Source organism: Cuculus canorus, chromosome 14 (genome assembly GCF_017976375.1).
Source record: "Cuculus canorus isolate bCucCan1 chromosome 14, bCucCan1.pri, whole genome shotgun sequence".
NCBI lineage: Eukaryota > Metazoa > Chordata > Aves > Cuculiformes > Cuculidae > Cuculus > Cuculus canorus.
The window spans coordinates 67,239-90,036 of NC_071414.1; the positions used below are offsets into that span (position 1 = coordinate 67,239).

At 55.6% G+C, this 22,798-nt stretch overlaps 2 protein-coding genes across 2 annotated transcripts; both read right to left on the reverse strand.

Moving 5' to 3' along the window:
- Window positions 1–527: 527 nt before the first annotated feature.
- LOC104066254 (39S ribosomal protein L38, mitochondrial-like) lies at window positions 528–5,503 on the reverse strand. The gene is given in 5 exon segments (XM_054079220.1): window positions 528–3,126; window positions 4,075–4,147; window positions 4,448–4,536; window positions 4,539–4,646; window positions 4,722–5,503. Coding segments are annotated over 5 exon segments (561 nt in total). The 5' UTR covers window positions 4,876–5,503; the 3' UTR covers window positions 528–2,989.
- Window positions 5,504–5,832: 329 nt separating this feature from the next.
- Window positions 5,833–20,821, reverse strand: LOC128853571 (fas-binding factor 1 homolog). The gene is given in 30 exon segments (XM_054079222.1): window positions 5,833–6,020; window positions 6,359–6,483; window positions 6,835–6,964; window positions 7,067–7,195; window positions 7,374–7,550; window positions 8,011–8,190; window positions 8,492–8,614; window positions 8,744–8,862; window positions 9,161–9,300; window positions 9,585–9,692; window positions 10,182–10,388; window positions 10,834–10,934; window positions 11,130–11,165; window positions 11,167–11,223; window positions 11,225–11,266; window positions 11,346–11,390; window positions 12,127–12,185; window positions 12,797–12,891; window positions 13,160–13,237; window positions 13,736–14,104; window positions 14,216–14,318; window positions 14,711–14,847; window positions 15,053–15,209; window positions 17,558–17,690; window positions 17,806–17,856; window positions 18,337–18,397; window positions 18,801–18,879; window positions 19,204–19,245; window positions 19,889–19,916; window positions 20,190–20,821. Coding segments are annotated over 30 exon segments (3,198 nt in total). The 5' UTR covers window positions 20,193–20,821; the 3' UTR covers window positions 5,833–5,936.
- Window positions 20,822–22,798: the final 1,977 nt, after the last annotated feature.

The window sequence follows — 22,798 nt, forward strand, 5'->3', positions numbered from 1 at the left end:
AGTGCTGCTGGATTTACCCAACTCTCTGCTGCTTCTGACAGCACCTGGTTTCTCAGGGAGCAGCTAGGGGATGGTGGCCCATGCCAGGCCCCTGTTCAGCTGAGGCTGGGCACAGCTCAGCACAGGGAAGAATACCATGTACCCCTAGCAGAGCATGGGACAGGGGAGGTGGATGCCGTGCGGTTCCTGAACTGCCACGGCTCCTCTTGCTCATCCACCACCACCCATCGCTCCCACCTGTTTTTTAGAGCGCTCCTCCTCAAACAGCACCAGTTGGTGCCTCTGGCACTGCTGGACAGTGCAGATGCAGCAGACGCACCGCCACTCATCCTTGCAGCAGAGCTCCAGCGGGCATCTGTGCTGTGAGCACAGCTTGCTGTGGGCCACCTCGCACCTCTTGGTGCTCAAGACCTGCACCTCCCCATCCGTACCAGTTCCATGATGCTGCACAGGGTGACATTCTTGTCCAGCTCCAGGCACTGCGTGAAGCCCCTGCAGCACTGAGGGCAGCTGTAGCCCCTCTCAGCCCCGGTAGGCACCAGCTCCTCCTTGTGCCAGTGGCCGCTGATGCAATGCTTGCAGAAGTTGTGCCCGCATGGCAAGGTCATGGGCACCCTGAACAGCTCCAGGCAGATGGCACACATCAGCTTCTCCTCCAGCTTCTGTAAGGCAGGCAAAACCATCTTGCCCGTGCCAGGGGTCAGGGTGATGAAGGAAAGAAGCCACAGAAAGAAGCTGGGGAAATAGAAACTCAGCTGTGCAGAAGAGGACGAGATGGTGACAACTAAGACGAGAGGTGGGTCAGGGCTTGGAGCCCGCATGCGCTCAAAGGGAAGGCCAGTGGGTGCCCTCTTGGCAGCACAGGGATACGCGCCTGAGGTAGGCAAAGTTCAGAGCAATGAGTGTTTCCATGCATGCATTTACACAGGCACAAGGTATACTCCAATTTCACTCCCTTTAGGCCCATTGAGGGAACTTCCTGGCACCCCCGCCAGGGCTGGGTCCCCTATCAAAGCCCGGCAGCGCCCCTGGCAGAAGCCTCAGCACAGCGCACGGGGGATTCAACAGCCCAGGAAATGGTGGAGAGGGGCATTGTTGCCACCTCCCTCTGCAGTGCAAGGGCTGTGCCACATACCAGCAGTTGGCCAGGGCCTCATTTTGCCCTTGCATCTTTCCATTTTAAACTGCAGTTCCTGCTGTTCACACGTTAGCTGTACATGCCCACCGCTCCTTTTCCCACCAAGTTCCTTGCAACACCCTCACGCTCCAAAGCACAGAAAAAATGTCTTCTGGGCCACCCGCCCCAGCAAAGGTGGAATCTTGTGCCCGGATGTGATGGTGCTGCTCGTGCACCACATCCCTTCACCTTATCTTTATACAGTTCACTTCCATGAGAACAGCTCGAGCCTTGCAGTACCAAGCCTTATATCCTTCCCCTTGCAGATGTCCCATCACCTGCGTGCATGCTCCCAAGCAGCTGAACCATGACTGGACAGCCTCACTTTGTGGGGTTCGGCAGCCTCCCCGCACACACTGCCTTGCCGTCACCCACAGAGGCGAGGGCAAGCAGGGAGGGGGTCTGCGTTGCGCTGGAGCACTCATCAGCAGGCTGCTGGGGACTGGAGCAGTTTCCCTGCCACAGGCGTGCTCACAGCCATCCTCACTAGACTTGGAAGGTGCCCTGGGATCTGTCACAATTCCTTGCATGTCCCAGCATAGCTCCAGACCCAAAACATTTCTCTGGATTCAATCTGCGAATTCTGATGAAATAGTCAAAGCTCAGAGGAGCATAACGTGAACCGTCTGTCTGCCTAGAACCACAGGGCGCCTCTGCTCCCACTGCTCAACTCACCAGCTCACCTACCTCAGCTGACACCCAGCCACAGAATCCTTTGGGGCAGAAGGAGACATCGGAGCTCAGGTAGAGCTGGTAACAGCCCTGAGCAACGGCTGCCCCATTGCTCCAGCAAGCACTCCAGCTGTTTGTTAGAGGCTCTTATTTCCTGAGTAAGGGGGGAACCAGAGCTGGGAACAGACAGCTCCATCAGGAGGAAAACACATTCGTATTTGGAGGTTAAACATGCGAACTGGGATGCAGAAGAGCCCTGCAGAGCAGAGCAGAAAGCAGTCTCTCCACATAGAGGGTGCAGGAGCGGCAGTGGCAGCAGTGCCAGACCACCACTGCACATCTGCCCCAGCCCCGGCAGCTCTGCGTTTACCCCACCTCTCCACACAAGACACACGCTGTCCATGGAGTGAGGGGAAGGAGACCGAGGCCCCCATGCTTGGATAGTTGGGAGAATCCAGCTCCACAAACATGGACCTTGTGTGTATTTACCTTCTGCGTAGCTGCACTCTTTCTGTCCTACAACATCCACGAGAGGAAAGAGACCTCAGCCAGAGGAACAGCCAACTTCCTCTCTGCAACCTGCCGAGCTCCCCAGCTCTGCACCAGCTGGCTGGGATACTAACCTCTTCCCACTAAAGACAAGGCAGCACCGCCAGCATCACTCATAGTGTGTTTAATCAGAGCCACCTCTTTATGAGGACTGCATGAATGAAAGCTGACAGTTCTGAATTGCAGCACTATAAACGGGAATCCAGGCTGCCTGGCTCCGTTTGTTGCACAAACAGGCGAAAGGAGAACCGTGATCCTTGCAGAGAAGCAAAGCTGGGCATCTCTGGGGACTCAGCCGTGCCTCCCTTAGTGATCAGTTCTGCCACAGCAGCAGCAGCAAGATTTCAGCCTGCTTTCACCTGTGAATGTCCTCTTCAAGGAGCCCTTTGCCCACAACACAGCTGCCAGCACAGTGAATGCCAGTCGCTCCCACTGTGCAACTGCCAACACAGTGGAATTGGAGCCGAGGGGCTGACTTTGCCATCTCCTTACAGAGGCACAGGTGGCTCCCAGCTCCAGAGTTGCCTGAACGCAGGGAAGCTGGCAGCCCCATCCGCCCGGCCACCATCCCCTTGGGACGGGACCATGCCCCTAGTAAATGCCGAAGGTGGGCTTCTCGCTGTCTCGGTATCTGTCCAGGTACCTCAGCGGCTGGTGGCGTGGGAACTTCAGCTGTGGAGGATGGTAAACAGGCAGCCACACGAATTCAAACATAGGCTCCCTCATATCTGCAAGGGGTGATACAGAGCGCTAGCAACATGTCTCGGGTCCAAACACCAGGCCCTTTCCTTCACCACTGAAGGCCCTCAAGCCACAGCTGGTCAAGCACGCCAGGCTGAAGGCTTCTCTGTAACATTTTAAAAGGCTCATTCCAAACGGCCTTTTAGAGGTTGTTTCCTCAGACTGCTGTGAGTCTGGTGGAGGATGGCACACGAATTGCCCGTGCTGTGCTGCAACAGATCCTAGACAAGTGCCAGGACTAGGCACAAGCCTCCAGCCGCAGTTCATTTCACTGCCCCTGCACATTATGGGCCTGTCCAGCAACCCGCACATTTCTTACTGAGCAGCTGATGGAAGACTCAGGTAATGGAGCTGCCCCACTGACACTGGAAAAACGCCAGCCCTGCCGGAGTCATTGCATCCTCGTGCTTTCTGTAGAAGTCAAACAAGTTAAAGGTTTGCATCGGCCCCAAAGTGAGAAGGTCCAGACTCCTTTTGAATGGAGGGCAGCTCCAGACCTCCCAGCATTCCTTTCCTAGCAGAAAAGCAACTCAGTCTTTTAGGACCAAGATTAAAATGAGGAGCAAAGAACTCCACAGACGTGACTCCAAGATTAAAAGGACTTCTTGATCAACTGCTTCCCTCTGCTGTGCCTTTGGTTTCTCAGGGCAGTGTCTGCTAACCCATCTCCTAGGCAGACTATTGAGTGGAGGAACGCTTTAGGGATCAACAAAAGATGGGAGCCAGGGAATCACTTCCCCTACATGGTGGTGCAGGTCCTGTTGTGTCACTGCCTCATCTCTCAACTGCTGGAGATCGGAGGAGGCTACAACCTTTCCTGCACACGCAACACACCTTATAAGGTTATGCTGTGCAGCCAGAAGATACAGGACCTAACCAAAGGCAGAGTGAAACAACTGTTTAAACAATTTCTTTTTAAAGAACCTGCTACTCACCTGGATTTGTGAGCAACAAAGTCCAGAGGGAGCCTTTATCTGCCTCATATGACACCGCAGGGGGACTGGAAGCCTAAACAAGAAACACAGAGAGCTCTATTAAAACCAGGTCACGATTTCCAAAGCACGGCCACCACCAAGTAATCCAGTTCCACTAGGTAAGCCCCCGTGGCATTAACAGCAGCCTGCCACAGACAACAATCCTGTGGCAAAGCTCGGGTCCTTAATGCGTTTTTTAAATGCACTTCCTGCATCACAGAGGAAACACTCTCCAAAAGAAACCCCCCAGAAAGCTCAACACCCATCAGAAGCATCTGACAAAACCATGTAGGCTCCCCTGAGGTGGGGGTTGTTCCCAGCCCCCCTCACACACCTCTGATGGAGTCACCACATTCCCGTAGTAGACCGGCACGAACTGCTCATCTTCTTGGTTGTACTCCACCCTCAGTGAGACCCAAGGGCCCCCTTGAACAAATCACGGTATATCCTGCAGTGCTCTGCTATGAGCTGTTTGTGGAAGGGGCCGCTGGTCTTCTCCCACTCCGTTCTGACTTCGTTGAGGGGGAGCAGCACTGCAGGGAGAAATGCTGCAGGAGGTGACCGGGGCCTCAGTGGCCGGGGCAGGTACGGGGTAGTGGGGCACCAACCAGTCTGGAGCCGTGCTGCTCTTTCAATCTTCACATCCTGATGATTCTCCTGCAGGATCTTTTTCCTTTCCTTGACTTCCTTTGCCTGCAGCCTCTTCTCACATGGCAGGCTGATGTTGGTCTTTGGTTCTTCAGAAAGCAGTGAAAAAATCATGTATGTGAAAAATTTGAGTACCCAAAACACCCAAACATAAAAATTCTGCAAAATGTTACAGAATGTGCAAGAGATGCAAAGTGTAAGATGTCAGAGATTTGATTCTCCCGCCACTGCCGGCCCTCTGCACTTCCAGGCCCGGCTCCCACCTCCTCCCCCAAATCACTGTGCATCGAGACTCCCACGTCTGGGAGCCGGCAAGTGATGTGGCCGAACAGCTGCAGGTCTAACACTCTGTTTCCCACTCTGCTTTCTCCAACACTACTGAGGATCCATGGAACTCCTTCTTTATGCTGTGCCACAGCTTTCAGTGGCTCCTGGCCAGCTTCCCTCCTTCCAGAAAACAATCATCCGCTTCCCTGAAGAGCACTCTGCGAGCTTCTACATCGGAAATGGCCGCGGCACCTCCTCAGCTCCTCAAAGCGTGCGATTTGGGGCAGCCCCCCTACACCAGCTTCCCTGCCGTCAGGAGCAGAGGCGCGTACCCGCCGGGGGGCTGCAGTGCGGCCGGTATGTCCGCCACCAGCGCGGCTTCCTGCTTTCTTTCTCCGCCAGCTGGTTTACACAGAGAGCAAAAAGCGGGGCCGAGGGAGCCTGGGCAGAGCAGGTGTAGGCGGAGATCGGGCAGAGCCGGGGTCTGGGGAGTCCGGGCGGCCGCGGCCCCCACCCCCCACCGGTCGTGCCGAGCGCCCGCCCCGCCTGGGCCGCGCTCCGCGCCACAGCAGCAAGATTACCGCCATCTTGTGCGCCGCGCGCAGGGAAAGCCTCCACGTCCCCATGGCAACGGGGCTGTCCCGCGCGGCGCCTGAATGAAAAAGCAGCACAGCCTCTGGGCATCGCGCCAGGAAAGGCCCCGCGTCCCCATGGCAACGGGGCTGCCCCGCGCGGCGCCAGAATGGAACGGCGCACGCAGCCCCAGCGGCCCCGCAGCTCCGGGGATCGCGCACGGAACGCGGTTTTAAAGAGGAGGTAGCCGCAGCCAAGAATTGGGGTTTCTTTATTCTCTGCTTTCCTCCCCGACGGGGGCGCAGCGAGGACGGGAGGGGATGATGGCTCCCAGCTCAGCCTGAGCGCGGGGCAGCGCGGTGAGATGCGTTCGTCAGGCTCTCCAGGAAGAACTGCTCGTCCTCGAGGAAGCGGTGGTCCTGAGAAGGGATTCACGGAAGAGAGGGTCACTGCGAGGGGCGGGAATGAGACACAGCCCTACTCAAGTCCAGCAGAGCTGCCTTCTCCCACGCAGGCTGGAGGAGGAGGGGGCAGCCCTGCTGAGCCAAAGGCATTATTATTCTTGAACCCCAGACAAGCTGCGAGGATCCTCTCATCCTCGCTGCTGGAATCACCCCTCCAGGCGCCCGTGGCTCCTGCCAGCCTAGGAACGGTCGTGGCAGACACCCACCCTGCGGCTCCAAGGCTCGGACCAGGCTTCCCTCAGCCCCGCTCCCACACAGCCGCTTTGAAGCCCTCTCCAGCCCCGTCTCCTCACCTGCTGGGCCCTGTACTTAAGCAGCAGCAGTTCGGTGTAGAGCTCGGTGGAGCCAGCCACAGCCAGGGTTTCCCTGCTACTCCCCAGGCTCTGCCAAGGGAGCGTCCCGAGAGGAGGAAGAAAGCCTGGAACAACCCCCCTGCTGTACGGTGCCGCTGCTGGGGGAAATGCAGATGGACACCAGAGCATCCCTTTTTCAGCTGCCTGTGTGCCCCTGCAGCAGGGTCCTCCCCAACCTCCCAGTGAAAACAGGCCTTAACCCAGCTGCCTGTCCCATACCGTCCACCCTCCTCGTGCTTCTGGTACCGCCCCAGTTCAGAGGGCTTGGCTGAGCTCTTTCTGAGGACAGGGAGGCCAACTCACAGGTGAGGTTTACGCACTGGGAACTAAAATAGCCCCCAGAAACAACAAGAGCCTCCCAGTGCAGCTGCTCCCCAAGCCTGTCCCATCCCACAGCAGCATGCAGGAAGCCTTACACAGTGTGGAGAGGCCTTTCATACGGGCACTGAGGTCCTGCTCTGCAGTAAGCAGCATCGCGGGGTTGCTGGGCAGCTCCTCACGTAGCTTTTGGAGCTGTTGCCTCTGGTAAGACATGCTCAGCCGGTCCTGCCCCATCCCCAGGAGAAAGGAGAGAGAAGCTTTTGGCAAAGGTTCAGGTCCTTGGCACGTTGGCCCCGGGACGAGATGGGCAGGTGAGGGGGTATTTGCCTCATGCAGATGCTGTTCCTTCTGCTTCAAGTGCTGCTGCATGACCTGCAGCCCGCTCTGCTGCTCCGACTCCATCCTGCATGCTTCCCGTGAGGCTCGCTCCCCTTCGTCATACTTCTGGGATGAGAGCTGCAAGGCAGAGCGGCTGGGGATGGGGACCCTCACTGCAGCAGGGCTCCTCTGTGCATCCCCTTATTCCCATCCTGGGACAGGATTAGGATTCACAAATTCGGGAGGGGTGTGAAACCCTAGTTTTGCTGCCAGCCTGTGTACAGCTGTGAACTACAAGCACAGATGCTGCACTTACGTTGGTCATGCTTTTAATCTTCTCTTCCTGCTGCTGGATGCGCAGTGCAGACCTGTTCACCTTCTCCTTCTCCAGCCTCAGCTCCCACCAGGCCTCATCCAGCAGCTCCCTGTCCCTTGCCAGCTGCTCCTCCTTGGCTTTCAGCTCACGGCTCCAGATCTTCAGGTCTGCCTGCTCCTAGGATAGGTATGGGGGAAACTGAGGCATTACCTGCACACCATCCAGCATTTTGCCAAGTGATAGCAGAGATCTGCCCTCCTTGAGCTTCTAGTGTGTGCCAGTTCAGAGTCAGAGCAAAACCACCAAGCAGTGCCCTCACTCACCCACAGGGAGGTTTCACTGAACCCACCATGGGGGTTTTCTCCCTCCAGACTTTCAACAGAAGCAGCTTCACCTGGTCTGGCTGCCCAAACTCCTCCCAGGCAAAGGGGAGGGACAAAGACGACTGATGCTTCAGTCAGCAGCTAAAACAGTCTGGCGGAGGCTGTTCCTGAAACAGCCCGATTCTCACCACCTCGAGTAAGTCTCCGTGTTAAACATCTAAAGGCAGCGCTAAACACCTGCCCTGTGTGCAGGACCCACTCAGGAGCCTTCCAGGCACTGCTGGAGGCCATGGGAAGGGGCTCCACGGCAGTACCTTGGCCAGGCTCAGGATGGTGCCCTCTCTCTGGGAGTGCATCTGCAAGGTGCGCTCCATTTCACACTCCATCCACTCCTTGCTCAGCTGGGTGTGAAACTCAGTCCACTCAGCGGCCAGCTTCCGTCGCTCCTCCAAGCACTTCTGCATCACTGACTTCTGCTCCTCCAGCAAAGCACTCTGGAGAGTTGCAAGAGAGGGAGAGAGAAAGCACTGAGTCCCACCCACTGCTGGATTTTTCTCCTTAAACCCATCGCTGCCACACCACATCCCGAGGCTGGTTCAAGCTGTGGCACCTGGCATGAACCCTGCATGCGGAGCTCTGGCCCTGCACTCCTCGGGATGCATCGTGCACACACATGAGTGGGTGTGGAACTGAGGAGGCGAAGGGTAGAAAGATGCCACAGCCCAGCACCCACACACTGCAGTGCAGCCCCAGTCAGATTCTGGTCACAGACAAAGCACCTGGAGATGTCCTCACCTTTGCCCTCTCCAGCTCTGCTCGTTCCATGGAGAGCTGCTGGGTCATGATTCGACGCTGCTCTTCCAGCGAGTGTTGCAGCGATTCCACTTTGGATTGCTCTGCTGTTGCCCTCCATCGCTCCTGGATCAGAAACAGAGAAAGAGAGATGTCACTCACAGGCTCTGGGCCAGGGATCTTCAGTGGGGAAGACACAAACCCCATTCCCAGACAGGAGGGCTAACCCAGGCAGAGGACACAGCGTGGGCTCACCTGTTCCAGCAGCCGAGTCTGCTCACTCAGCCTGGTCTCCATTCTGGCAATCACCTCCTGCAGCTGGCTCAGCTCCTCCTCCATGTCCCTCTGCTGCTGTGACAGGCGGTCCTGGAGCACTGGGGAGAGACAGCAGCAGCGCTGTAAGCACGAGGTAGGAAAGCCCCTCTGCCCACACCACTGTCATGGATAAGCTGCATCCGTTTGCGTCATCACACTCTGCACAACCCCAGGACATCAATGTGTAAGAGGGAGACCCCAAGACATGCAGTAACTAAGGCAGACAGGGCTTTGCCAGCCTGAGCTCCCAACCTCTGGCTGACTCAGAGCCCAACCTTCTCCCCATCTTCTAGATGCCTCCAGCCTATGCACAGGGGATGCCGCAGCCATTTCGGCACAGGGGAATGGCAGATGTACCCTTGAGCTGCTGGTCGCGATGCCATGCCCCCAGGGCCAGCTCCTGGGAGGTACTGTGGTGCATGGCCTCCACCTTGTGCGAAAGGTTGTGCAGGTGGCTGGAGAACTTCTCCATCTGCTCAATGACGCCATTCAGAGACCTGCGGAGAGGAGCGAGGGGAGGGTCACCCCTGTGGAACATGCATCGTCTCACTGCAATAGAGAGGGGGGCATGCAGAGGGTCGAAGGCTGGGCAGCCAGCACAGAGATGTAGCTGCTGCTTAGGAGAGTCACAACAAATATGAAACAGCTCAGCAGCCCTGGAGGCAGTGGGTGGGAGACGGGATGGCCCCTGCTCCTCTTGAGGTCCGAGGCTGGTTCCTTGTAGGACAGGGAACATCGTGGCCAGGGACCAACAAGGGGATATGACACCGGCTGCTGGTACCTGGCATGAGAAGCAGCACTAGTCACTGCATCAATCTCCTGGTCTTTCAGCTGCTTCAGCCACTGGAGCTGCTCTTCATGGTCTTTGCGCATCTCTTGGACAGACACCCTGCAGGACACAGGGAAGGAGCCCACCAGGGGCCATCACAAAGTGATGCTCCCTGTGACGGGCACCACGGGAGAGGCTTGGTCGTGGGGCTAAGAACCAGGTCCCAGGAGCTGAACTGGCACAGCAGTCTGCCACGGGGCATCCCACTGGCAGGCATCCACATTTGGGATGGCCACATTTGGGGGTTACAGGCTTCTCTGCCAAAACCAGATTTCTCACTGACCCAAACTCAGTGGATAGCAGTGACTCACTGACCTAAATAAAAAGGATTTAGGGGAGATAAAACACTGGGTTCAGCATCTTCCAAAATACAATGCATTCCCTCTGAAATGATGTCTCCAGCCAGATGTCCCTGGCAAATCCCACACTCCAAAAGCCACAGAGCTGCCCACAACCCAGTGCTTCTGGATTTTTCCTATCACCATGGCCCTGTTCCCTGGTTCCGTCACTAGAAAAGGGTATTTAGCTCCACGTGTGTGCTGCTCTCACCTCTGCAGTTCCCGCAGCCGCTCCAGCTCCAGTGCGCTCTGCTGCTCCAGCGTGGCGAGGCGTTGCTGGTGCTGTGTCACTAGTTCTGCTCGTGCCTGCTCCGCGTCCCGGCTCTGCGATAGCAGCTGACCCACCAGTTGCTCCTTCTCCTGCCGCAGCCGCTCTTCCCGCTGCCCGTAGGTCTCCTCCACCACCTTCACCCGGCTCCTGCCCGGAGAGAACCCGCAGGGTGTCACGGCACAGGAGAGGTGTTGCTTTCATGGCAATATGACATTCTCTATCTCAGGGGCACACAAGGATTTAGGAGCAGATCGGTGTTGCTGTGTGAGTGGGGAAGCTGAGGCACGGAGTGCATCTCTCTCTGCAGTCTGAACCCTCCTGCCCAGAGTGGTGGCCTGGAGACGTGCTGGCAATGGGACTGGCCCCTCCTCTTTGTCACCCACAGGACAGCATTGTCAGGAGTAGGCCCCTACACCGGCTCACCCGTGGGGCCACGCTCTGCCCTCGCTAGCTCCACACTGATGTGTCTCTGTGCCTGCCCACCCTAGGGACAGATTTGGGAAGCACCCCATCTCTCCCACCCCAGGAGAGGCGGACAGGGCTGTAGGCAAGGACCTCGCAGAGAAGGGGAGCACAGGTAAGAGCCTGGTACCTGTGGGCACTCTCGAGGAGTTCTAGGTCCTCCCGGTGCCGCTGCTGGAGACTCTCCAGCAACAGTCTGTGCTGCACCTGCTCCAGCTCCAGTGTCCGGACCTGCCAGGTATGCAGGGAGAAGGTCTTTGTGCTGCCCTGGGGACAGAGCTCCCACAGCAGCACTTGGTGGCCACCACGCAACTCCGGACAGGGAAGTTTCTCCTCTCCCATCACTCTGATGCAGTTCAGAGTTGGACACGACTCCTTCTCCTGTGGGGTCAACCATGGTCCCATCCAGCAGGCGATGGGGCTCACCCGGCTTTCCAGCTCTGCCATGCGGGCCTGGGTGCCTGAGCAGTGCTGCCTGACAGCTGGATGCATCCTCATAGAGCTTGGGGTGCGGGAAACCTCAGCCGCCTTTCCTGTAGCGAGCCCAGGGCTGAGGACACTGCCTAAGGGGATGGAAAGAGAAGATTGAGGCCCTTCTGGATCAGTGGCTACAAGCCCCCCCAGAGGGGCTACACGACTCACCTGCTGCTGTGGGACAGCCTGGAGATGCGTCCAGGGGGTGGCCACCTGTGGAGACACAGGGATGCTCTCAGGGAGGCAAAGCCCTAGGAGAAAACCTCCTCCTAGCCTGGGAATGGCGATCCACTCCCCCAGCCTACTGCAGTCCTCCTCTACCCTTCCACAGCCCAGCCTCACTGCTGGCCTGGGTCTCAGGTGACGCTCAGCAGCCCCTACTCCAGACACAAATGTCCCTCCTGTGGGGACAGGGATAAGACAATGAGTCCTCTGAGAGACAGTGTGTATCCTTCCATGAGGGCAGGGCAAGGAGGCCCAGCTGGGTGAGAAATGGAGGCTTCAAAGACCAAGCAAGAGCTGCCCTCTCTGTCAAAGGCTTCGATGCCCCTTCAGCTGTCTAGAAACAATCTCAGAGCATCTTTACTACCATACTAGAGAAAAACAGTTGAAAAAAAAAGTCCTTTATCAACTGGAGCCTTTGCTATCTAATTGACGTAATACAGAGAGGTGTGGGGAGCTGAGTAAATGCTGCTCAGGCCATGCAGAGCTGTAAAAACACAGCACTCACAAAGCATACACAGCACATGCGCTTTGGCCTGATAAACACAACTTGTGGTATCTCAGGGCTCTCCAAACACACTGCCTCCGTGAACAAGGGCTCCCAGAGATGCAAAGTAGGGCCCACCCTTCCTCCTTCCAAGGGAGCAGAGAGAGATGCCAGTAAGTCGGCAGGGAAGGGCTCGCAATCACCTTCCTGATCCAGCACCTATTGAGGGCACAGACCCACCTGAGCGAGTGGGGCCAGGCTCTGCGTCTCCTGCTCTCCTATGATCAAGGCTGTGGGGACTGAAAATTGAACAAGTCTGTAATTCAGATATTGGCAATGGGAAGCATCCCCTCCCAGAAGGATAAGGGCCTGGGTCTCCTGGGCAGTTGTGAGCAGGGTCCTGCTCTGCTCCACTGGCTGGTGATGGGGACAGAGGGTCAGACAGGATCCATACCTGCACCCCGACCCCACACACAGTGGTAGGACTACTCTGCAAAGTAAGTCTGGAGGCAAAGCACCGCTTCCTCCTCCATCTGCACCAGCTAGGGATGGAGGCTGGGTCCCCTAACCCACTTTCAGTCACCTCTGAACTGGTGCACACTCAGCCCTGGGCAAGAGGGGGTCTTCCAGCACACAGCACCGGTGGGAGAAGTTTGGGGGCAGCAGGAGAGAAGGGGAAGAGAGAAAGGACAGCACAAACTTAACGCCCACCCAGCAAGTTCCCTTCAGCCCTCTGAAACCCCAAAGGTGGCTCAGTGCACCCCAGTACGGCATCCCCACCACACCATGAGATGAGGATGGTGGGATCCGGCATCCTGCTCTGATAATGGCTGGTCAAAGCCTGGGCAGCATTCACACAGCCAGTGCTGCAGCTCCTGCTGCCCAAATTGCACAACCACACAAAACGCACCGAGGGCGCTGGCATCTCTGGAGGGAACCTTGTTTGCAGCCTCCGACGGGTGAGCTGGGGCTGCTTTTGGGGTGCTGAGCCAGGGGATTGGCTGCCTGCAAGGGCACAGAGACAGAAGTGATGCACGACAGTATCACAGCTCAGGGAAAGGTGTACAGCCATCATCCTGCTTGGCATTTTCTTAAGTTTAAAGCTTGCTGTCCCTCTGTGATCAAACAGGTAAGAGCCTGACAATCCTTCAGAGCTGCCTTCCCACCCGGTTAGAGGTCCCAGACCAAAGCCATCACAGCTGTTCCCCCATCTTGCCCACACCGCTGCCTTCTGTGGAGGATGCCCAAAAGGCGAAGGAGGTGGAGGCCGTACCCAGAGCCGTCTGCAGTCGCTACCTTCTCCTGCGAGGCAGCTGCCTGCTGCGGGGCTCCTGTGGAGGTGGCCATCTGCCTGCAAGCAAAAAACACCCTATGTGGGAGAGCCCATTCCCTTTCCCTGAGCAGCATCTGCTCTGGCTCACACCTCCCTGCCCTTTAAACGCAGCTGCATGTCTGCAATTCACTTCCAAGTCCCATTCATTGCACGAGTCTGAACCTGTGTCAGTGTAAACCCAAACCGGAGGAGGTGGTTTGCCTGGAACTAAGAGGAGTGAACGGGAATGAAGGCAAGAATGAGGAGCACAGTGGGAGCCTGTGGGGATGTGCTGACCCAGCACAGCTCTGCAGGAGCCAAGGCAACTGTAGCCATGACTAGAAGGAGAGCCCTGAGGTATAAGGGGTCTACAGACTGGATCAGTGGGAGAAAGCTTTGTGTTATTGCTCCAGCCTGAAACAAGATACTGCTTAAAATTAATTTGTGAAACCCAAGCCAATGGCTGTCAAGAGATCCTGCTGGCACAGCTACACGTGGAGCAGACAAGCATACTGCGACCATCAACCAAGCCTTTACCTGATGGGAGAGTGTGGATCCAGCTCTTTGCCTGGGGCCTCCGAGGGCTCGGCACTTCTCTCCTGGGCCTTTGCCTGTGCCTGGGCTTTCTTGCGAGACAAGGCAGCCATCAGCCAGCTCTCCTCCTCCACTGGGCTGGGTTTGTTTGCTGCTTGCTCTGCAGCTGGGAGCAGGCTGGTGGGGCTGGGGTAGCTCGCTGCAGGACTGGCCTTCACTGGAGACGGCGGCTCTGAATCCAGAAAATCCTTGTCTTTCAAACCCAGCCAGTCGCCTCCAGTCCTGCTGCACCGCACAGGGCTCCTGCTCGCAGGAGGAGGTTTGGAGCATGGCTCTGGTTTCGGTTCGCTGCTGTTCTCGGCTGAAAACCTGCTGCAAGGAGAGGCAGTCTCACACCTCCCAAGCGGACCCCATCTGTGAGGGAACCTCGCCCTCTCCACTGCAGGGGCATCGCAGCCAGAGCAGACACACGCAGCATCATACCTTACAGATGGCCTCCTTGCCGGCCGGTGCTTCACTGTGGAGGCCACTGAGGGCTGGTAAGCTCCAAAGACAAAATCCTCCTCCTTACAACCCTCTTCCTTCTCTGCTCAGACAAGCAGCCTGGAGTCAGCACCCAGAAGAGCAGCCAGCTGCAAAGACACCAGCTCTCCTCCTCCCCAGCAATTCCCACTGAGATCACTGTCTCTGAGAAAACATAGTGTAGCTGGGAAAAGTGCCTTTTTGTTGGGAATCAGCCCACAACCGGAGGCAATTGAGCTATGGCTAAGGTGACGCTCCCAGGCTGCCTTGAGGGCAGACGACACCACTTTTGCATCAGTCTCCTTGCCCCTGAGCTCACCAAGAGCCCCTCAGCAACTCTGCCCACACCACAGAAAGGGTCTTTTACCCCTGCAAGGGCATCAGAAACCAATCCCATTCTCCCAGGTGAGTGCTGCCACCTCTGTAGGCCCTCTCAGCGTCACTGGCTGTGCTCACCTGGCTGCTTTTGGTACTTCTTATCCAGTTCGAACTCTTTACGGTCTCCCATGACTGGCTGTTCCAGGACTTTGGCCATGGAGCCTCGTCCCAGCAACTCGTCCAGCTTGTGGCGGGCTGGCTGCAGCTCCTCTCTGCTGGGGACACAGTGGCAGATGGGTTCCTCCAAGAGGCAGAGCTGCCCCTTGTCACACAGCTTTGCCAGGGTGCTTTAGCAAACAAGCCTGCTTTGCACATTTCTGGGACGCAGAGGCTCCAGCAGCCCCAACTCAGCATGGTGGCACCATCAAAACACGCAAGCCCTCCCCTGCTTTACTCCCACTGTCTCTTCATTGCACTTACTCTTCCACCTTCTTTCCCTGCTGCCCGTCTCCTTTCAGGCCACTGTCAAGCCCCAGCGCATTCACCAGGTTGTTACCATCATCTTCAAACTTGAGCTCCTGCCTCGTCCTCCTCCTCCAGACAGGGGTCGCAGTGTGCAGGGGTGTCTGGGGTGTCTCTGTGGATGGGTCACACGTGGCAGGGTTTGAGCAGGAAGGGTTGGGTTTTTAGCAACAGATCAAAGCAGCCCTGCCTGCTCTTATCTCTCAGGTCCTTTAACAACATTATTTCTAAATAAGTCTTTTCAGTAACCAAATGTCACAGCAAGTGACAAAGTGACAGTGCACCACTGCCTGGTCTGCAGCCACACACCCACTGATGGGACACTGCTGTGTGTCACTCACACCAGGGTTTTACTCAAGGAGCTTTTTAGCTCAGAAGTTTCCAGTGAGATCATTCCTGCCCCCCTTCCCCTAAGAGGTCCCACTGCAGCGATGTGCCTTAGTCCTTGCTGTAACCCACCAGCTGCTACTTGTGTCCACCTCTGCAGCAGAGTGGGTTTCTTGGGGCGAATGATGATTTTAGGGGACTATCAGACCCACTGGCATTCCTGCTGCAGGAACAAGAGGGCTGAGGGCCTGTAACACAGCCACAATGTAGCTGGATCCAACCTGGAGGTACCCCAGCTGGGCTTTGGTGTGGACTGGTGATGCTCTCACTCACCCCAATCCTGATCCAGAAAACTTGTTCTCATTTAGCAGTGTGTAAAATGGGCTGGATGAGATCAAAGGTAAGATCTGAGCCCCTATTCTCAGAAAAGAAAGGTCAGTTCTGTAACCTGGGGTACACAGGAAATAGGAAGCACCCAGTGAGCTGCATTGGCAATGAACCCCATTATCACAAGCAACCATACTGGTTAGCAAAAGATGGGACTATGTGGCTTTCAGTTTAATGTTTGGACATCACACAAACTAATCCAGGCTGCAAATTCATTTAATACAAAGAGGACACGTTGACCAGCCCTGTTTACCCTTCTCTTTGCTCTGCTCTGGTTTTCTCTGAGATGCTTTTAGCACCTGTTGGGGCTGGCTTGTTGGGAGCATCCCGCGCCTCATCAGATAAATGCTCTACCAAAGGATCACGTGAATTTGAGAATCACCCCATAGGGGCAGGAGAAGAGAATAATATTAAAAACCACCAAAATAAAACAAAACCAATGTTATTTAGAACTGTTCTGAGCAAAGCCAAGCACTACTCCCCACTATGTGCACGAGGGAACAGGAGCCCAAAGCCATGAACGCAGGTTTTGTAAGGACCTGTGTGATACCTTGGAGTTTCCCTGAACTTCAGACACTCAATAACTGAAGTTCATTTTTGCTATATATCTTTCTCCTAGAAGAAAATAATTCAAAATTCGGATGTTTTTAACACTTGAACATTGTTTAGGCAAAGAAAAACGGGGAGAAAAAAGCCATCTAGATCCACTAAAGTCCATTAGTGATTTTAACAGATGTGGATCTTGATTACAGTGCAGGCTTTGACAACCAGACCCCAGCTGTCAGGACACCAGATTCCCTGCTTGGAAGTGTGACAGACTCCCCTTTGATACAAAGGTATCCAAGTGTACGGAAGTCATTGAAAACCAAAGCACAGGTGAAAAGCAAACGTGCTCAGGACTCATCCCCCAGCTCCGTCGTGGGGACAGCCTCAAAGAGCTGTCATTTTTTTCTCTTTCAGTCACCTTTATGGGATTAGATTTGCACTGGCATGGCAGGGGGGGGAGGACTCTTTCTCACTAACCAGCCAAGGTTTCAGTTAACAGAGGGGGCAAGCCACAGGCAGAAAGCAAGGGCAGAGCCTGCACCTGCCCCGACACATCTTTGTGCTGACGTGAAGTGAGATTTAAGTTAAATTTCTTGTACTGTCGGGAAGCAGCAGGGGATGACAGTGGCTTCTCCTCCCTTGCAGGCGCAGACTCTCCTGGAAGGAGAGGCCACAGCGCTCAGAGACAAATCTCAGCAGAGATGCTCCCCTCCACTCGGCTGCAGGTCACTTTTTGGGTGGCAGCCCTCTAAAAGCCCATACTGCAACACAGAGTGCCCCTACAGCCCTACCTGGTGGGAATCTCTCTGCAGGGGCCTCCTGGCAAGCAAAGGAGAAAAAGGCCTGGGAAGAGCAGGGCACTTTGGGGAGGAGCATATCTTAAATGCAATCCTTGCAGCTCTCTTTCCTCGCAGCCCACACCAGAAACGCTTTGCTGTACTGGGGAATGGGCAGTGGTGTTTGGTGGGAGACAGCCATGTGGCCGTTGCTGCTGCTGCTGTCAGTGATGTTATTGCAGCATGGCAAGAGTCTGGGCCAGGGATCACCCAAGGGACCACTCATGGCCAGAATAACATTCACCCAAAAGGGACCAGGAAAAGGATTTTAGGGAACAAATCCACTTTTTGTTTCCTATCCCAGATAAAAATAACCCTTGCTCATTTGCAAACAGGCTGTGAAAGAAGAGTAGGATCTCGTTTTTACCCTTCTCATGAGCTAGTGGTTTCCCAGCTCCTCCCAAGGAGTCGTGCTTCCCAGCAACTTTCACACTTGTCTTCCGTGGCCCAGAATTGGGTTTCGATATTCCCAAGAGATCGGCTTCCATCTCCTCCATATCCTGGAAAGCAAGAGGACAAGGAGAGGCACAGGGTGAGAGCTGCTCCTCCCTTTGGAGGCCAGAGGCCAAGGCTGCAGCGCTGCAGGGGGCAAGGTGGGGGTGCTGATGCGCTCGCCTTCAGGGTCTGCAGCAGAGCCTGTTTGTCCCCGTTGGAGGCACTGGATCCCTGCGTGCCAGGGAGGGGAGAATTCAGAGATGAGCACGCTTCAGAAACTCCTCATCCCTTGCTCCAGCCCCTGCTTTTCCTCATTTTATGAGATGGAAGAACACATGACCACCTCCTCGTGGTGTCCTCACTGAAACCCCCGTGTGCCTCACTGCCTCTGCTGAGATTCTGCTGCCTCTGGAATCAGTGTTAGGAGCACCCAAGGACCTTGCTTTAGCTGAGGATCCTTCCTATGACACTTTATCCAACGGGTGCCCTGGCTTTGATCCGTGTCATCCAGAGCACCTGGAAGCCCTCCTTCCACCAGCCACCCACTCACCCACCCTACAGTGATGCCAGAAAGGGGTTACCTCTTCAGCCACCTTCACGAATCATCCCTGATATCCCACTGACTCGGATGGGATGACACCAGGGCAAGCTTGGCTCAGCTCAGATCCAGCCCTCAGGACACCCAGGCTCTCTCCCGGAATTTGGGCTTACCTCTGCAGCTCCGGTGTCCTCTGCAGGGAGTTTGCTGATGAAATCATCCTTTAGAAAGGACCTGTGACACAAGCCTGGTGGTCAGCAGCACCGCACCAGAACTTGGCAAGAGCACAGGGAGACACAGGGGTGGGAGAAGGAAGGGACCACATGGGCACACTCAGCAGCCAAACCACATAACATGGAAAATGCATTTCAAATAGCACCAGGATGAGAGATGGCATCACTAGGACTGCTGTGTTTAAGTGTCACTTGTTATAAGGGAGATTTACAGAAGATGGACAGGGCTGGGGGAACCCAACCCATGCAGGAAAGCTTCAGGCTTGCGCTCCTGGCTCCCAAAGTCATCACAGATAACTTGCTTTCCCAGGCAAAGGAGAAGCTAAGGATAGGGCAGGGCAGAAGGACCTGGGGAGCACAGAGAAATCTCAAAGTGGGAGAGGCTGTGTCTGAAAGGCACTCACTCCTTGCTGGCCTGCACGCTAGTGCTCTGGGCCCTTCCACCCAGCTGGGAAGCTCTGGCAGGTTTAGCAGGGGCTTCATCTGGAAACAAAACAGGGAGAGATTAGGATATTAGACACAGGCATAATCCTGGCCCGGGCACTCCAAAGGGGGATTTGCTGTCTTCTCATGGACCACAGAGTCATGAGACAACCTTCACTTTGCCTCCAAAAAATGACATCCAACCTATTCAGTGGCCTCTGACTCTGGGAAATCCTGCTTTCCGCTCTGCTCTCTGCTTCAACCACCCTCACAATTGCAGCCCCTTGGAGATCAGCGGCTGCTGTACCAGCACCTCCTGCTCCCAGGAAGGGAGCAAGAACACACGGATTCTGCCCTTTCAACTGCAAAGAAGGTTTACTTTACCATCAGATCCCAGGAGGTCATCAAGGATAGCATCAAAAGAGCCTGAAACAAGACAGATTAGAGGTGTTGAGGCAGGTGAGCTCACCAAACAGGTGTAGTTTCAACAGGGCTTGCTCTTTTGAGATGCCCCAAGAATAAAAGTTTGGCCTCAAGCGTCATCAGTGTAACCCTTGCTTGTCAGACAAGGGAGAACTGCCAACATACAATCCAGTACGTTATGGATAAAGTTAGTCAGAAATGGGGTTTCTTTATCAAGCAAGCCAGCTGTGCTCCATTCCACGAGTTTCTGCCCACCAGCAGCACAGAATCTGTGTGCCCCACGGTGCCACAGAGACCCTGAGCAACCCTGAAAGCTCTGCTTCAGTGTCAGAGGCTGCAAGCAGTTGGGGAGCAGGTGAGGGGAAGAACTGAAATAAATGCATGCATTCTCCCCTGGATTTGGGAAAGTTCACAAGAAAGGAATACAAGAGCCCAGAAGCAAATCCACTGGATGTGAGAGGTAGGTGAATATACCTGGTTCAGGAATGACACTATGCACTCAGCTGCAGCTTTCAGACAAGGAACATGAATGTTTCTGTAGCCAGGACTGCTACCTGATCCCAGCGTCCTCCTCCACTGTCCCACACATTCCCAGCAGATCAAAGCACCCATGGACAGCAAAAGAGAAGCATACAAGTGTACATACCGCCAAAATCTCTCTTGGGTTTTGCAGCCTATGGAGAAAGACAAATTCCCTCGTTAGAAAACAAAGCAAGTCTGACCTGGACTTTTTCAAAACACTAATGCCAGAGGGAGGTTGCTCCAGAGAATCCCATAAGGAACCACAAAGCCACGCTGTTCAGAAAGTGGCCTGAGAGACACAGAGGAACCACTGAGATCCATACAACTTGAGAGACACTGGCGAGCACAGCCCATCCAGCTTCCCAACAGGTGCCAGAGCATCACATTGAGATTTCACAGGCAGCATCACACTTTATCACACTTACCATGGCAAGATCCCAGCCTCCCCTTGCTCCAGCAAGTCCGTTTACAGATTCTTCCCACGTCCAGTTTGCAGGGGACCAACACCGTGGGTCACACTCACATCAACCTCCTACCTGCAGGGAGAGGAGAAATTCTCAACCTGCCGTGAAACAAACTTCCCTCTCCTGCCTGGGGCCCCTCTGCCACTCTAACATAAGGCTCTGTCTCCCGGAAAAGCAGCCTCGAGCCCCTGCAGCGGTTCACGTGGGGACCGGCACCCCGACACCGAGGAACCGCTCTGCAAAACCCCGGGCGGGAGCAAACCGCCCGCCCCGCGCCGCGCCGGGAGCGGCTCCTGCCCTGCCCTGCCCCAACCTGGAAAACGCCCGGGGGGCGGGGAGGGAGCAGGGAAGGGTCCGGAGCCCGCAGGGGATTGCGAACAGGGGGAGCGAAACCAAAGCGGAGCCGGCGGCGAGCGTTGCCCGCAGCTCCCGGGAGGCGAGCGAGGAGAGAGGAGCCACGCATCCCGTTACCGCAGCAACCGGCGCCCTCCGCCCCGGGGCAGCGCCCGCCGCGTCCCGGACCCCGCGCACAGCGACCGGTACCGCGGGCTTGACCGGTACCGCGAGCTTCCCCGGCCCCGGCCTCCCATCCTCCCCACCGGTAGCTCCGCGCCGCGGAAGCTGCTCCCACCCATCCCTCCTCCTCCCGCGGGGCGATGGGAAATGCAGTCCCGGAGGTCCCGGCCCTGCAGCCCCGCCCTGTCCCCGGGTTTCGCCACGCCTCGTCACAAACGATCGCTGCGCTGCTCGCTGGTCCCGCCCCGGTGTTCGATGGAATCACGGAATGGTTTGGGTCGGAAGGGACGTCACAGCCATCCAGTCTTACTTCTGCCATGGGCAGGAACACTTCCGACTCGATCAGGGGCTCCAAGCCCCATCCAACCTGGTCTGGAACCCCTCCAGGGATGGGGCAGCCACCACTGCTCTGGGCAACCTGGGCCGGGGCCTCCCCACCTGCACACATCGCGCCTCTGCAGCTGAAAAACACAATATCAAAAAAGTCACCCCAATGCTCAGTGACACCTTAACAGTTCCGGAACTGTCACTTCCATTTAGCAATACCAGCTACACTACAGCACACTACAACCAAGCACAACAAATCCACAACCAAACCCAAATGTTAAGTCACACTCCCTTGGAATTTAAAATTGCTTCGCTACCGCTCCACTGGCTTCTCGCACAGTTTTGGTCATCCCCTCCGTGGCTGCAGAGCCAAGCAGAAACTACTCTCCTCACCCATTGCATCTAGGGCTACTTGTTCTGCAAAGTACGGTATGCCCCTAGACTGCAAGGTTTAGGCATGTCAGCATATTAAGCACAGAATCTTGCCATTATTCCTGTGCTGACTCTTATCACCTCTATGCATCAGGCAGAGCAGCTCCAACCAGACACAAAATACACACAGACCAACACCACACGCAAGACCGATGTCATGAACCAGGGACAAAAGGAAGCTTGCAGTAAGAATGACTGCCAGACTAGACATGCCATTGGGCAAGACAATGTACAGGGCTACGAGGAAGAATCTACGGCAGCCCTGGAAAAGTGAAGGAATGTGGTTTGTTACAAAGAGATATGGCCATGACCAGGAGGACGAACGTGCAAGAAGCCTCGTTTGAAGACCTAAAGACGCAGAGGGTACACGGAACAAGTCCCAGAACAAGGGTACAATAAAGCGATGACTATTGATTGCGGATGCCAACACAGGCTGCAAGGCCGCAGCATAAGACGACTGACCAGAAACTTCCAAAACACAAGAGTGCTCCACGCTTTAGGATTCAATACAAGAGAAGCAGCGCCTGATTGACACTGCATTGGTGAGTACAAGCATTCGGGACCCTAGAGATGGTGCCCAAGGCACGTCCAGCATGCCTTAAGGGCGAAGAGGATACCAAGACCTGTAGAAAATTTACAACACAGCAGACCATCTTCAGAAACTATACAACAACACAAACAGGCTGGAACTGCCCTGCCTGGCGCATGCTAGCATTGGGCTGAAAAGTACCCCTCAACCCCCGTTACCTGCCCAAAGGGGACTCTTCCCGCATAGCCTTCTGCCCTATGCAGAAACTCCTCCCTACTGTCCCCAACCCTCTCCTCTCTTCCTATTCCAACACCCCAGCCCTCCTTCCTTAGCTTTCAGAGTGGCAAGCCCCTGAAGGCACCATTGGCAGGACAAGCTCAAACCACACGGCCTAACCGGAACGATCCTACCGTTGGCCAGTTCCTCTTCATCATCTGCATGAAAACCAAACAGAAAACCCACACAGTGCCAAGAGTCAGCATCACACTGCTCACTGCCAACATCTTGCACTACACCCGCTGCAAAACTGCCAAGGTGTTCTGCTGACTGACTTTCTCCTTGTCAATTCAAACATCCGATGCTGCAGCCATCATCACCTGGGTCACTTAGGATAGCCAGACACAAAAATTACTGTTGTGCTTCTGAGAAATCAGTTCTTCTCCCTACTACTCGGCTCACATCAACTGCTCTTCCCATTGCAAAGGCGGCCCACACAGCCTCTGCAAATCCAAAGATAAGTGCTCAACTGAGTTGCTGTGCAATACTT